The sequence below is a fragment of the Bombina bombina genome, chromosome 1, assembly GCF_027579735.1.
Source record: "Bombina bombina isolate aBomBom1 chromosome 1, aBomBom1.pri, whole genome shotgun sequence".
NCBI classification, from domain to species: Eukaryota; Metazoa; Chordata; class Amphibia; order Anura; family Bombinatoridae; genus Bombina; species Bombina bombina.
The window spans coordinates 132141688-132156905 of record NC_069499.1 but is presented as its reverse complement, the minus strand read 5'-3'; the positions used below and the strand labels follow the sequence as shown (position 1 = coordinate 132156905).

The following is a 15218-nucleotide window of genomic DNA, read 5'->3' as shown; positions in this document are numbered from 1 at the left end:
CATTCGACCGACGTTAAGGAGGAATATTTGCATAGGAGAAACCATATGGTACCGTGGTGACTGTAGTTAAAGAAAATAAATTATCAGACCTGATTAAAAAAACCAGGGCGGGCCGTGGACCGGACACACCGTTGGAGAAAGTAATTTATCAGTTAAACATAAATTCTGTTTTCTCCAACATAGGTGTGTCCGGTCCACGGCGTCATCCTTACTTGTGGGAACCAATACCAAAGCTTTAGGACACGGATGAAGGGAGGGAACAAATCAGGTCACCTAAATGGAAGGCACCACGGTTTGCAAAACCTTTCTCCCAAAAATAGCCTCAGAAGAAGCAAAAGTATCAAACTTGTAAAATTTGGTAAAAGTGTGCAGTGAAGACCAAGTCGCTGCCCTACATATCTGATCAACAGAAGCCTCGTTCTTGAAGGCCCATGTGGAAGCCACAGCCCTAGTGGAATGAGCTGTGATTCTTTCGGGAGGCTGCCGTCCGGCAGTCTCGTAAGCCAATCTGATGATGCTTTTAATCCAAAAAGAGAGAGAGGTAGAAGTTGCTTTTTGACCTCTCCTTTTACCGGAATAAACAACAAACAAGGAAGATGTTTGTCTAAAATCCTTTGTAGCTTCTAAATAGAATTTTAGAGCGCGAACAACATCCAAATTGTGCAACAAACGTTCCTTCTTTGAAACTGGTTTCGGACACAGAGAAGGTACGATAATCTCCTGGTTAATGTTTTTGTTAGAAACAACTTTTGGAAGAAAACCAGGTTTAGTACGTAAAACCACCTTATCTGCATGGAACACCAGATAAGGAGGAGAACACTGCAGAGCAGATAATTCTGAAACTCTTCTAGCAGAAGAAATTGCAACTAAAAACAAAACTTTCCAAGATAATAACTTAATATCAACGGAATGTAAGGGTTCAAACGGAACCCCCTGAAGAACTGAAAGAACTAAATTGAGACTCCAAGGAGGAGTCAAAGGTTTGTAAACAGGCTTAATTCTAACCAGAGCCTGAACAAAGGCTTGAACATCTGGCACAGCTGCCAGCTTTTTGTGAAGTAACACAGACAAGGCAGAAATCTGTCCCTTCAGGGAACTTGCAGATAATCCTTTTTCCAATCCTTCTTGAAGGAAGGATAGAATCTTAGGAATCTTAACCTTGTCCCAAGGGAATCCTTTAGATTCACACCAACAGATATATTTTTTCCAAATTTTGTGGTAAATCTTTCTAGTTACAGGCTTTCTGGCCTGAACAAGAGTATCGATAACAGAATCTGAGAACCCTCGCTTCGATAAGATCAAGCGTTCAATCTCCAAGCAGTCAGCTGGAGTGAAACCAGGTTCGGATGTTCGAACGGACCCTGAACAAGAAGGTCTCGTCTCAAAGGTAGCTTCCAAGGTGGAGCCGATGACATATTCACCAGATCTGCATACCAAGTCCTGCGTGGCCACGCAGGAGCTATCAAGATCACCGACGCCCTCTCCTGATTGATCCTGGCTACCAGCCTGGGGATGAGAGGAAACGGCGGGAACACATAAGCTAGTTTGAAGGTCCAAGGTGCTACTAGTGCATCCACTAGAGCCGCCTTGGGATCCCTGGATCTGGACCCGTAGCAAGGAACTTTGAAGTTCTGACGAGAGGCCATCAGATCCATGTCTGGAATGCCCCACAGCTGAGTGACTTGGGCAAAGATTTCCGGATGGAGTTCCCACTCCCCCGGATGCAATGTCTGACGACTCAGAAAATCCGCTTCCCAATTTTCCACTCCTGGGATGTGGATAGCGGACAGGTGGCAGGAGTGAGACTCCGCCCATAGAATGATTTTGGTCACTTCTTCCATCGCTAGGGAACTCCTTGTTCCCCCCTGATGGTTGATGTACGCAACAGTTGTCATGTTGTCTGATTGAAACCGTATGAACTTGGCCCTCGCTAGCTGAGGCCAAGCCTTGAGAGCATTGAATATCGCTCTCAGTTCCAGAATATTTATCGGTAGAAGAGATTCTTCCCGAGACCAAAGACCCTGAGCTTTCAGGGATCCCCAGACCGCGCCCCAGCCCATCAGACTGGCGTCGGTCGTGACAATGACCCACTCTGGTCTGCGGAATGTCATCCCTTGTGACAGGTTGTCCAGGGACAGCCACCAACGGAGTGAGTCTCCGGTCCTCTGATTTACTTGTATCTTCGGAGACAAGTCTGTATAATCCCCATTCCACTGACTGAGCATGCACAGTTGTAATGGTCTTAGATGAATGCGCGCAAAAGGAACTATGTCCATTGCCGCTACCATCAACCCGATCACTTCCATGCACTGAGCTATGGAAGGAAGAGGAACGGAATGAAGTATCCGACAAGAGTCTAGAAGCTTTGTTTTTCTGGCCTCTGTCAGAAATATCCTCATTTCTAAGGAGTCTATTATTGTTCCCAAGAAGGGAACCCTTGTTGACGGAGATAGAGAACTCTTTTCCACGTTCACTTTCCATCCGTGAGATCTGAGAAAGGCCAGGACTATGTCCGTGTGAGCCTTTGCTTGAGGAAGGGACGACGCTTGAATCAGAATGTCGTCCAAATAAGGTACTACAGCAATGCCCCTTGGTCTTAGCACAGCTAGAAGGGACCCTAGTACCTTTGTGAAAATCCTTGGAGCAGTGGCTAATCCGAAAGGAAGCGCCACGAACTGGTAATGCTTGTCCAGGAATGCGAACCTTAGGAACCGATGATGTTCCTTGTGGATAGGAATATGTAGATACGCATCCTTTAAATCCACCGTGGTCATGAATTGACCTTCCTGGATGGAAGGAAGAATAGTTCGAATGGTTTCCATCTTGAACGATGGAACCCTGAGAAACTTGTTTAAGATCTTGAGATCTAAGATTGGTCTGAACGTTCCCTCTTTTTTGGGAACTATGAACAGATTGGAGTAGAACCCCATCCCTTGTTCTCTTAATGGAACAGGATGAATCACTCCCATTTTTAACAGGTCTTCTACACAATGTAAGAATGCCTGTCTTTTTATGTGGTCTGAAGACAACTCAGACCTGTGCAACCTCCCCCTTGGGGGAAGCCCCTTGAATTCCAGAAGATAACCTTGGGAGACTATTTCTAGCGCCCAAGGATCCAGAACATCTCTTGCCCAAGCCTGAGCGAAGAGAGAGAGTCTGCCCCCCACCAGATCCGGTCCCGGATCGGGGGCCAACATTTCATGCTGTCTTGGTAGCAGTGGCAGGTTTCTTGGCCTGCTTTCCCTTGTTCCAGCCTTGCATTGGTCTCCAAGCTGGCTTGGCTTGAGAAGTATTACCCTCTTGCTTAGAGGACGTAGCACTTTGGGCTGGTCCGTTTCTACGAAAGGGACGAAAATTAGGTTTATTTTTTGCCTTGAAAGGCCGATCCTGAGGAAGGGCGTGGCCCTTACCCCCAGTGATATCAGAGATAATCTCTTTCAAGTCAGGGCCAAACAGCGTTTTCCCCTTGAAAGGAATGTTAAGTAGCTTGTTCTTGGAAGACGCATCAGCCGACCAAGATTTCAACCAAAGCGCTCTGCGCGCCACAATAGCAAACCCAGAATTCTTAGCCGCTAACCTAGCCAATTGCAAAGTGGCGTCTAGGGTAAAAGAATTAGCCAATTTGAGAGCATTGATTCTGTCCATAATCTCCTCATAAGGAGGAGAATCACTATCGACCGCCTTTATCAGCTCATCGAACCAGAAACATGCGGCTGTAGCGACAGGGACAACGCATGAAATTGGTTGTAGAAGGTAACCCTGCTGAACAAACATCTTTTTAAGCAAACCTTCTAATTTTTTATCCATAGGATCTTTGAAAGCACAACTATCCTCTATGGGTATAGTGGTGCGTTTGTTTAAAGTGGAAACCGCTCCCTCGACCTTGGGGACTGTCTGCCATAAGTCCTTTCTGGGGTCGACCATAGGAAACAATTTTTTAAATATGGGGGGAGGGACGAAAGGAATACCGGGCCTTTCCCATTCTTTATTAACAATGTCCGCCACCCGCTTGGGTATAGGAAAAGCTTCTGGGAGCCCCGGCACCTCTAGGAACTTGTCCATTTTACATAGTTTCTCTGGGATGACCAACTTGTCACAATCATCCAGAGTGGATAATACCTCCTTAAGCAGAATGCGGAGATGTTCCAACTTAAATTTAAATGTAATCACATCAGGTTCAGCATGTTGAGAAATGTTCCCTGAATCAGTAATTTCTCCCTCAGACAAAACCTCCCTGGCCCCATCAGACTGGGTTAGGGGCCCTTCAGAAACATTATTATCAGCGTCGTCATGCTCTTCAGTATCTAAAACAGAGCAGTCGCGCTTACGCTGATAAGTGTTCATTTTGGCTAAAATGTTTTTGACAGAATTATCCATTACAGCCGTTAATTGTTGCATAGTAAGGAGTATTGGCGCGCTAGATGTACTAGGGGCCTCCTGAGTGGGCAAGACTTGTGTAGACGAAGGAGGGAATGATGCAGTACCATGCTTACTCCCCTCACTTGAGGAATCATCTTGGGCATCATTGTCATTGTCACATAAATCACATTTATTTAAATGAATAGGAATTCTGGCTTCCCCACATTCAGAACACAGTCTATCTGGTAGTTCAGACATGTTAAACAGGCATAAACTTGATAACAAAGTACAAAAAACGTTTTAAAATAAAACCGTTACTGTCACTTTAAATTTTAAACTGAACACACTTTATTACTGCAATTGCGAAAAAACATGAAGGAATTGTTCAAAATTCACCAAATTTCACCACAGTGTCTTAAAGCCTTAAAAGTATTGCACACCAAATTTGGAAGCTTTAACCCTTAAAATAACGGAACCGGAGCCGTTTTGAACTTTAACCCCTTTACAGTCCCTGGTATCTGCTTTGCTGAGACCCAACCAAGCCCAAAGGGGAATACGATACCAAATGACGCCTTCAGAAAGTCTTTTCTAAGTATCAGAGCTCCTCTCACATGCGACTGCATGCCATGCCTCTCAAAAACAAGTGCGCAACACCGGCGCGAAAATGAGGCTCTGCCTATGCTTTGGGAAAGCCCCTAAAGAATAAGGTGTCTAAAACAGTGCCTGCCGATATTATTATATCAAAATACCCAAATAAAATGATTCCTCAAGGCTAAATATGTGTTAATAATGAATCGATTTAGCCCAGAAAAAGTCTACAGTCTTAATAAGCCCTTGTGAAGCCCTTATTTACGATCGTAATAAACATGGCTTACCGGATCCCATAGGGAAAATGACAGCTTCCAGCATTACATCGTCTTGTTAGAATGTGTCATACCTCAAGCAGCAAGAGACTGCTCACTGTTCCCCCAACTGAAGTTAATTGCTCTCAACAGTCCTGTGTGGAACAGCCATGGATTTTAGTGACGGTTGCTAAAATCATTTTCCTCATACAAACAGAAATCTTCATCTCTTTTCTGTTTCTGAGTAAATAGTACATACCAGCACTATTTCAAAATAACAAACTCTTGATTGAATAATAAAAACTACAGTTAAACACTAAAAAACTCTAAGCCATCTCCGTGGAGATGTTGCCTGTACAACGGCAAAGAGAATGACTGGGGTAGGCGGAGCCTAGGAGGGATCATGTGACCAGCTTTGCTGGGCTCTTTGCCATTTCCTGTTGGGGAAGAGAATATCCCACAAGTAAGGATGACGCCGTGGACCGGACACACCTATGTTGGAGAAATCAGAATTTGTTATTGCCGTTCCGTAGTCTGTTTTGAAAGCACGCAGTACATGTGAGATGTGACACTGAGAAGTGCCTCCCTTTCATTCCCAGCCTGAGCCTCTTAACATATAATATTATATTTACTACGTGCGTGCCTGCCCTAGACTGCCCCAAATCCTCTAACACTCCCTGCTCTCCTCCTCTCTACGGCACTGTAGGAGGGACACAGAATGCTCAGTTCCCTCATCTGCTTTATTTGTTGGGAAGTTTAGGAGCCTGTCCTGTCTTTTGGCTGTGCTCACAAGTCCGGAGGGGGATTCCTCTGGTCTGAGGATGCTGGGGCCCCCTGAATCCATTTCCCCCGACAGATCCCTCCTAACCGGCAGCCCTAAAAATGGCTTCAGTTGCAAGATGGTACTGCAGACTGTGAGCCTCTTAACAAATAATTAACTACGTGCCTTCCTGCCCCAGTGCCCACTCAGTAAAAACACGATTTAATCAACAGCACTAATCAAATAATAATACAGAATTAGTGCACTCACTGCTCAAGTCAACACCAAGCACCTACATGATAACAGGGAACAGAGTTTCAAACAGCTGCAGTAATAGAAAAGCTAGTACACTTACCTCGCAGTCGCAGACAGTCACAGAGTTCTGGCGGGTAAAAGTATATTGTATCTAAAATGTATCAGTTTCAGGAGCAGAGCAGCCATTAGCCAATAATTGCAAAGTACTGCAGTAAAAATGTGCCGTTTGTCAATTTAAAAGCACTGCACTGGCCAAAAAAAAAAATCCTTTTAAAAAAAAATTCTATGCTTAACGGACCTGGCCATTCTTTTTCTGCAGGCAGGCTCCAGTTTCTGCGATAAGATCGCAGATCGCACTATGTTCTGCCTTGGGGACCCTAACTAAAAAAACCTAAGCTACCCATTGCCCTGAAAAGGGCATTTGGATGGGCATTGCCCTTAAAAGGGCATTTAGCTTTATTGCTGCCCAAACCCTAATCTAAAACTAAAACCCACCCAATAAACCCTTAAAAAAATACACTAACCCCCGAAGATCCACTTACAGTTTTAAAGACCCGACATCCATTGTCAACAAAGCCGGGAGAAGTCCTCAACGAAGTGGCAAGAAGTCCTCAACGAAGCCGGGAGAAGTCTTCATCCAAGTCGGGAGAAGCGGTCCTCCAGACGGGCAGAAGTCTTCATCCAGACGGCATCTTCTATCTTCATCCATCCGGCGCGGCTCCATCTTCAAGACATCCAGTGCGGAGCATCCTCTTCTTCCGGTGACTCCCGACGAATGAAGGTTCCTTTAAGTGACGTCATCCAAGATGGCGTCCCTTAGATTCCAATAGGCTGATAGAATTCTATCAGCCAATCGGAATTAAGGTTGAAAAAATCCTTTTGGCTGATGCAATCAGCCAATAGGATTGAGCTTGCATTCTATTGGCTGTTGATTGCATCCGCCAATAGGATTTTTTCAACCTTAATTCCGATTGGCTGATAGAATTCTATCAGCCAATCGGAATCTAAGGGACACCATCTTGGATGACGTCACTTAAAGGAACCTCAATTCGTCGGGAGTCGTCGGAAGAAGAGTATGCTCCGCGCCGGATGTCTTGAAGATGGAGCTGCTCCTCGCCGGATGGATGAAGATAGAAGATGCCGTCTGGATGAAGACTTCTGCCCGTCTGGAGGACCACTTCTCCCGGCTTGGATGAAGACTTCTCCCGGCTTTGTTGAGGACTTCTTGCCGCTTCGTTGACGATGGATGTCGGGTCTTCAAAACTGTAAATGGATCTTTGGGGGTTAGTGTTAGGTTTTTTTAAGGGTTTATTGGGTGATTTTTAGTTTTAGATTAGGGTTTGGGGCAGCAATAGAGCTAAATGCCCTTTTAAGGGCAATGCCCATCCAAATGCCCTTTTCAGGGCAATGGGGAGCTTAGTTTTTTTTAGTTAGGGTTTTATTTGGGGGGTTAGTTGTGTGGGTGGTTGGTTTTACTGTTGGGGGGTTGTTTGTATTTTTTTTTACAGGTAAAAGAGCTGATTTCTTTGGGGCAATGCCCCGCAAAAGGCCCTTTTAAGGGCTATTGGTAGTTTAGTTTAGGCTAGGGTTTTTTATTTTTATTTTGGGGGGCTTTTTTTTAATTTTGATAAGGCTATCAGATTAGGTGTAGTTAGTTTAAATATCTTGTAATTTGTTTTTTATTTTGTGTAATTTAGTGTTTGTGTTTGTAATTTAGGTATTTGTATTTAATTTAGTTAATTGTATTTAATTTAGTTAATTGTATTTAATTTAGGTAATTTATTTAATTGTAGTGTAAGGTTAGGTGTTAGTGTAACTCAGGTTAGGTTTTATTTTACAGGTAAATTTGTATTTATTTAAGCTAGGTTAAAAACTATTTAGTAACTATTCTACCTAGTTAAAATAAATACAAACTTGCTTGTAAAATAAAAAAAAACCTAAGCTAGCTACAATGTAACTATTAGTTTTATTGGAGCTAGCTTAGGGTTTGTTTTACAGGTAAGTATTTAGTTTTAAATAGGAATTACTTAGTTATTAATAGTAGGTTTTATTTAGATTTATTTTAATTATATTTAAGTTAGGGGGTATAAGGGTTAGACTTAGGTTTAGGGGTTAATAAATTTAGTATAGTGGCAGCGACGTTGGGGCAGAAGATTAGGAGTTAATAACTGTAATGTAGGTTGCGGCGATGTTAGGGGCGGCAGAGTAGGGGTTAATAATATTTAACTAGTGTTTGCGATGCGGGAGGGCGGCGGTTTAGGGGTTAATATGTTTATTATAATGGCGGCGATGTCTGGCGCAGCAGATTATGGGTTAATAATTGTATTTTAGCGTTTGCGACGCGGGAGGGCCTCGGTTTAGGGGTAAATATGTTTATTATAGTGTCCGGAGCGGCAGATTAGGGGTTAATAATTTTATTTTAGTGTTTGCGATGCGGGAGGGTCTCGGTTTAGGGGTTAATAGGTAGTTTATGGGTGTTAGTGTACTTTTTAACACTTTAGTTATGAGTTTTATGCTACAGCTTTGTAGTGTAAAACTACTGACTTTAGAATGCGTTACGAATCTTGCAGGATTAGGCTGTACCGCTCCCTTTTTGGCCTAAAAAAAAAAGCTTGTAATACCGGCACTATGGAAGTCCCATTGAAAAAAGAATTTATGAAAATTGTGTAAGTTAATTTGAGGTACGGCCAAAAAAGTGTGCGGGACAGCTGTACCTACAAGACTCGTAATAGCAGCGGTAGTGAAAAAGCAGCGTTATGAGCCTTAACGCTGCTTTTTTACTCATAACGCAAAACTCGTAATCTAGCCGATAGTTAATAGTAGGACTAGACTACTTCCTAAAAGCTATTAATGACAATTTTTCCTTAACAAAGAACAAAGAATGTTCAAATGAAAAATAAGGAGAATTTTTAATAAAACTGTCTCTGATACAGGATCCTTTGAGCCAAAGAAAACCTTCAACAGTAGAATAAACTTAAGTATGCTGTCGGTCAGAACAAAATTATTTAAATCTTAACAATTTTGAAAAGACCTCGTAAGTTTACTTAAAGGCATAATAGCAGTCATAACCTTTTATGATATAAGCAATAACATGTGATGTTTGCAGATGTAATCAAGTACATGAACTGAATAAGTAAAAACAGTAAATGTCATTGTACATGTAGAAACATTTTAAGCATAAAATAAATAAATGCCACAAATTGAGCTGAAGAAAATAACAACAGCTTAATAATAAAAAGAACACACTTAGCTTTGTAGAATTGTGTTTCAGGGCATCATAATTTCTACAGTAACATCAGAGTCAGGATTAGAATGAAACATCTCGCAAAATGTAACAAAAAAAAAATAAAATAACATTAGGCAAAACATTCAATTTCCACAATGTAACAGTTTCAGTAGACAGAAAAATAAAATAAAAAAAGCAGACAAAATAGTTTTCAAAACTTCATGAAAACAGCGAGCAATAGAGGGAGAGGGGTAAAATAACTAAATTTTGGTGCCAAGAATGACGCATTACACAATAGAAAGTTAAAAGATTTTTGCCGCAAAACACCAGGAAATGAATGACGCAACTCATGTCATAAACGCAACTTCATACCAAAACAACTAGCGTCAACAAAGACACAGGAAATTACGAAATTTGCGCCATCAAAAGTGAAAACTTTGCACCAAAATTTTTTTCGACAAGAATAACGCAATAAATAACAGCATTTTACGTCCTCGCGAGCCTAGATTTGCCAGCGAAAAAAATTGAGAAACAAGTCAAATTAGAAAAAGACTGAACCCCAGGTAAGAAAAAAAGTTTAAATAAACTTCCCAAACATTATTCGTATACTGAAACTGTTTAGACTGCAAAGGGGAAATATACATAGACCTGACTCATGGCAAATATAAGTAAAAAACTAATATTTAAAACTTTACATTAAAACATAAAAGAGTGTCTTAAATAATGATACATACTTACTGAAAGACACCCATCCAGCAGATAGCCAAACCAGTACTGAAAACTAACAGCAGAGTTAATGGTATATAAGAGTATATCATCGATCTGAAAAGGGAGGTAGGAGATGAATCCCTACGACCGATAACAGAGAACCCTTGAAAAGATTTCCCGTGAGAGAAACCATAAAATCAATAGGCGATACACTCTTCACATCCCTCTGACAAACACTGTACTCTGAGAGGAATTGGGCTTCAGAATGCTTAAAAGAGCGTATCATAGAAGAAAATCATAAAAACTTAGCACAAACTTACTTTACCACCTCCATAGGAGGCAAAGTTTGTAAAACTGAGTTGTGGGTGTGGTGAGGGGTGCATTTATAGGCATTTTGAGGTTTGGGAAACTTTGCCCCCTCCTGGTAGGAATGTATATCCCATACGTCACTAGCTCATGGACTCTCGCCAATTGCATAAAAGAAATATGCAACTCTTATTACAAGGTTACTGCAAAATCTGGAAATGTTGTCTAAGATGCCAGAGTCTTATTCTGGATTTAATAGATATAGATGTTGGGTTTTTCAATTGCATTAACAATATTAAAGCACTGCAAATTACTTTCTGTATCAAAAACCTTAAAAACTTAAAATTTTGTAAATTTAAAGGGACGGTAAATGCAAAAAATGATGTTATATACAAATGATATACAAAAATCACAAATAAACAATACAAAATAAACCAATGATATAAAATATAACAGAAATATTGTGCTGAATGATATATAAAACTGTGTACCCATCCTTTTTACTGCAGTTATGTTTTAATAGCCAAATAATCTGCCTTATTTGGAGGAGCATTTCCCTGCAAGCTTAGACCATTTTAATAGTTTGTGGATTAAGAGCGCAAAACAACTATTTCATATACATAAATAAACCTCAAATAAGTATTCCCCATACATTTATACCCTACAGCTGGTATAACAAGTCCTATTAAGGAGAAACAAATTATACAGTACACTATCCCTTTAAGACATTGTCTGAAACCATTTCTGGAAACTTACCCTTTCTAGTGACTTCAGAAGATTATGTCTCTCTTTTAACTTTTGAATACTGATGACTATTTTGTGTCTTGCACCTTTTGTGACATTCTGTAACAGAAATATGAAATAAGGTCATTTGTTTTTAAATTATATATATATATATATATATATATATATATATATATATATACGAACACACACACACAGACATATATATATATATATATATATACACATACACACAGACATATATATATATATATATATATACACACACACACACACACACACACAGACACACACAGACATATATATATATACACACACACAGACATATGTATATATATATATATATATATATATATATATACACACACACAGACATATAAATATACACACACAGAGGCGAAACTACAGGGGGTGCAGAGGTCGCAGGTGCGACTGGGCCCCTGAGGGTGGGGGCCCAGCTTAAAAAAAATAATATTTTTTTTTTATATAAAAAACGTTAACCTACCACTGCCTGCACTGACATCATGCGAGTGTGACATGACTACAGGGGTTAGTGTTTCTGTTTTACATTGGTGTTTATGTGTATGGTGTGTGTATGTATGTGACTGTGTGTGTATTTATGCATGTATGTGTGTATGTGTAGGTTTGTGGAACCAGCAAATTACAGACCTTGTTACTACAGCATGGGGGGGCAGGGGGTAAACAGTGTCACTATACAGTACCACTATATACAGTATGGGGGGTGGACCATGTCACTGACTACTGTGGTCACTTTATAAAGTACGGGGGCGGGTAGGGTCAGGCCAGCCATCTCACCGGCAGATTACAGACTGTGTCACTAACTCACTATATACAGTACTGGTGGGTTAAACAGTGTCACTATTTATAGTAATAGGGGTTCAGACCATCTCACAGACTGTGGGCACAGGGTACCTCCTTTTGCAGACATGTAATATGATTCACATTTTTTTCTGTGTTAAATGTAAAAAAAAATAAAAAAAATTATATGTATTAAATTCACATTTTTTTGGAGGGGGGAGGGGCGGTGGGGGGGCCCTTCTTAGATTCTTGCATCTGGGCCCTGTGTTTTCTAGTTACGCCTCTGCACAGACATATACACACACACACACATAGACATATATATATATACACACACACACACACACACACACACACACACACACACACAGAGAGACATATATACATACACACAGGCATATATATATATATATATATATATATATATACACACACACACACAGACATACAGTATATATACACACACAAGCACGTTTATTAGAGTAGCCGTGTTAGTCCAGTGATTTAGATACTAAAATAACAAGAGTATTGCATTGAGCAATGATACTTTTTTATTGGACTAACTATACATTTATAAGAAGACAAGTCTTCGGAAGAATTCTTTCCTTTCTGGAGCAATACTGACCAATTTAATAGAATTTACAGATTATAACACAGAATGGCTAAAAGGACAGAAAGTGTTACAGAGGTCTCAGTGCAGGGAGAGGAGGGGGTGTCGTAAAAATCATGAGGGGGGCTTAGGTGACAGAGGCAGACAGTGTCCAGTGTAGGAGAACAGAGACGGGAAATATTTAATTTTACATAGCATATACTGACAATAGGTTATATATCAACATGGGATCAATATGCATAAAGATGTGAAATTATGTATACAGGGGGAGTATAAAATAGTCAAAAAAGAAGAAAGAAAAAAAAGGGGGAAAAGGAGGTAATACTAATAATGGCAAACATGTGGACATAGGCTTACCTTGTATAAAGAGTGTGGAATATACAATGTAATGGACTATATGAATGTACATTACAAAAAAAATTGATAATGAGTTAAAAACTCAGTGTCCGCATTTAGTTCAGAATTTAACAAATTGAAAATAAATATAATATGAGTACAGTTATTCATAGAGAAATTGTGTGAAGATTCTCATGCACAGATTCTACAAATATATAAACAATATTAGACAACTGCATATCTCCTGGAAATATAAAGTATGATACCATTAATAAAGGAGGACACATTTCCTTCTTACAGGAAATCCCCAATGAACGCAGAATGAGGACAGGAGTCAGTGCTGATCTAAACTTACATGACCATCTCATCACCAGCAAAAGGAAACCGATATTGCTTAAAAGGGCCATATATAAGACTCCCAGGTGTTCATAAAAGACCACACAATGTTAAAACGTAGCATTTAAGTCCTCTGTATGTAGACAGTGAGTGGGTGGATGAAGTCTTTGTGAATACGAAGTACATGTATTTTGTGCGGCCGCAATTGTATACAGACTGGTGCAGATTGTAATGCTACTGTATAAAGACTGGTGCAAACTCTATGCTCCTCTATAGACTGGTGCAGATTGTAATGCTCCTGTATACAGACTGGTGCAGATTGTAATGCTACTGTATAAAGACTGGTGCGAACTCTAATGCTACTGTATACAGACTGGTGCAGACTATAATGCTACTGTATATAGATTGATGCAGACTGTAATGCTACTGTATACAGACTACTGCAGACTGTAATGCTACTGTATACATACTGGTGCAGATTGCAATGCTACTGTATACAGACTGGTGCGGACTATAATGCTACTGTATATAGATTGGTGCAGACTGTAATGCTACTGTATGCAGACTGGTGCTGACTGTAATGCTACTGTATGCAGACTGGTGCAGATTGTAATGCTACTGTATGCAGACTGGTGCAGACTGTAATGCTACTGTATACAGATTGGTGCAGACTGTAATGCTACTGTATACAGACTGGTGTAGATTGTAATGCTACTGTATACAGAATGGTGCAGATTGTAATGCTACTGTATACAGAATGGTGCTGACTGTAATGCTACTGTATGCAGACTAGTACAGACTGTAATGCCACTGTATACAGACTGGTGCAGATTGTAATGCTACTGTATACAGACTGTAATGCTACTGTATACAGACTGGTGCAGACTGTAATGCTACTGTATGCAGACTGTAATGCTACTGTATACAGACTGGGGTAGACTGTAATGCTACTGTATACAGACTGGGGTAGACTGTAATGCTACTGTATATAGACTGGTGCAGACTATAATGCTACTGTATATAGATTGATGCAGACTGTAATGCTACTGTATACAGACTACTGCAGACTGTAATGCTACTGTATACATACTGGTGCAGATTGCAATGCTACTGTATACAGACTGGTGCGGACTATAATGCTACTGTATATAGATTGGTACAGACTGTAATGCTACAGTATGCAGACTGGTGCTGACTGTAATGCTACTGTATGCAGACTGGTGCAGATTGTAATGCTACTGTATGCAGACTGGTGCAGACTGTAATGCTACTGTATACAGATTGGTGCAGACTGTAATGCTACTGTACACAGACTGGTGTAGATTGTAATGCTACTGTATACAGACTGGTGCAGATTGTAATGCTACTGTAAACAGAATGGTGCTGACTGTAATGCTACTGTATGCAGACTAGTACAGACTGTAATGCCACTGTATACAGACTGGTGCAGATTGTAATGCTACTGTATACAGACTGTAATGCTACTGTATACAGACTGGTGCAGACTGTAATGCTACTGTATGCAGACTGGGGCAGACTGTAATGCTACTGTATACAGACTGGGGTAGACTGTAAAGCTACTGTATACAGACTGGGGTAGACTGTAATGCTACTGTATATAGACTGGTGCAGACTGTAATGCTACTGTATATAGACTGGTGCAGACTGTAACGCTACTGTATATAGACTGGTGCAGACTGTAACGCTACTGTATACAGACTGGTGCAGACTGTAACGCTACTGTATACAGACTGGTGCAGACTGTAACGCTACTGTATACAGACTGGTGCAGACTGTAACGCTACTGTATACAGACTGGTGAAGACTAATGCTACTGTATACAGACTGGTGCAGACTGTAACGCTACTGTATACTGACTGGTGCAGACTGTAATGCTATTGTATGCAGACTGTAACG

The 15218-nt window shown here is 40.6% G+C and overlaps 1 protein-coding gene across 5 annotated transcripts in view; it reads right to left on the bottom strand.

Moving 5' to 3' along the window:
* The window catches only part of SAMD4A (sterile alpha motif domain containing 4A), a 380149-nt gene that overhangs the window by 132948 nt on the left and 231983 nt on the right, over nucleotides 1-15218 (bottom strand). For all 5 annotated transcript variants that reach the window (XM_053697599.1, XM_053697600.1, XM_053697602.1 and 2 more), the window contains one exon: nucleotides 11213-11299. In XM_053697599.1, coding sequence (XP_053553574.1) covers nucleotides 11213-11299 — 87 coding nt within the window. The remainder of the gene's footprint in view (nucleotides 1-11212; nucleotides 11300-15218) is intronic.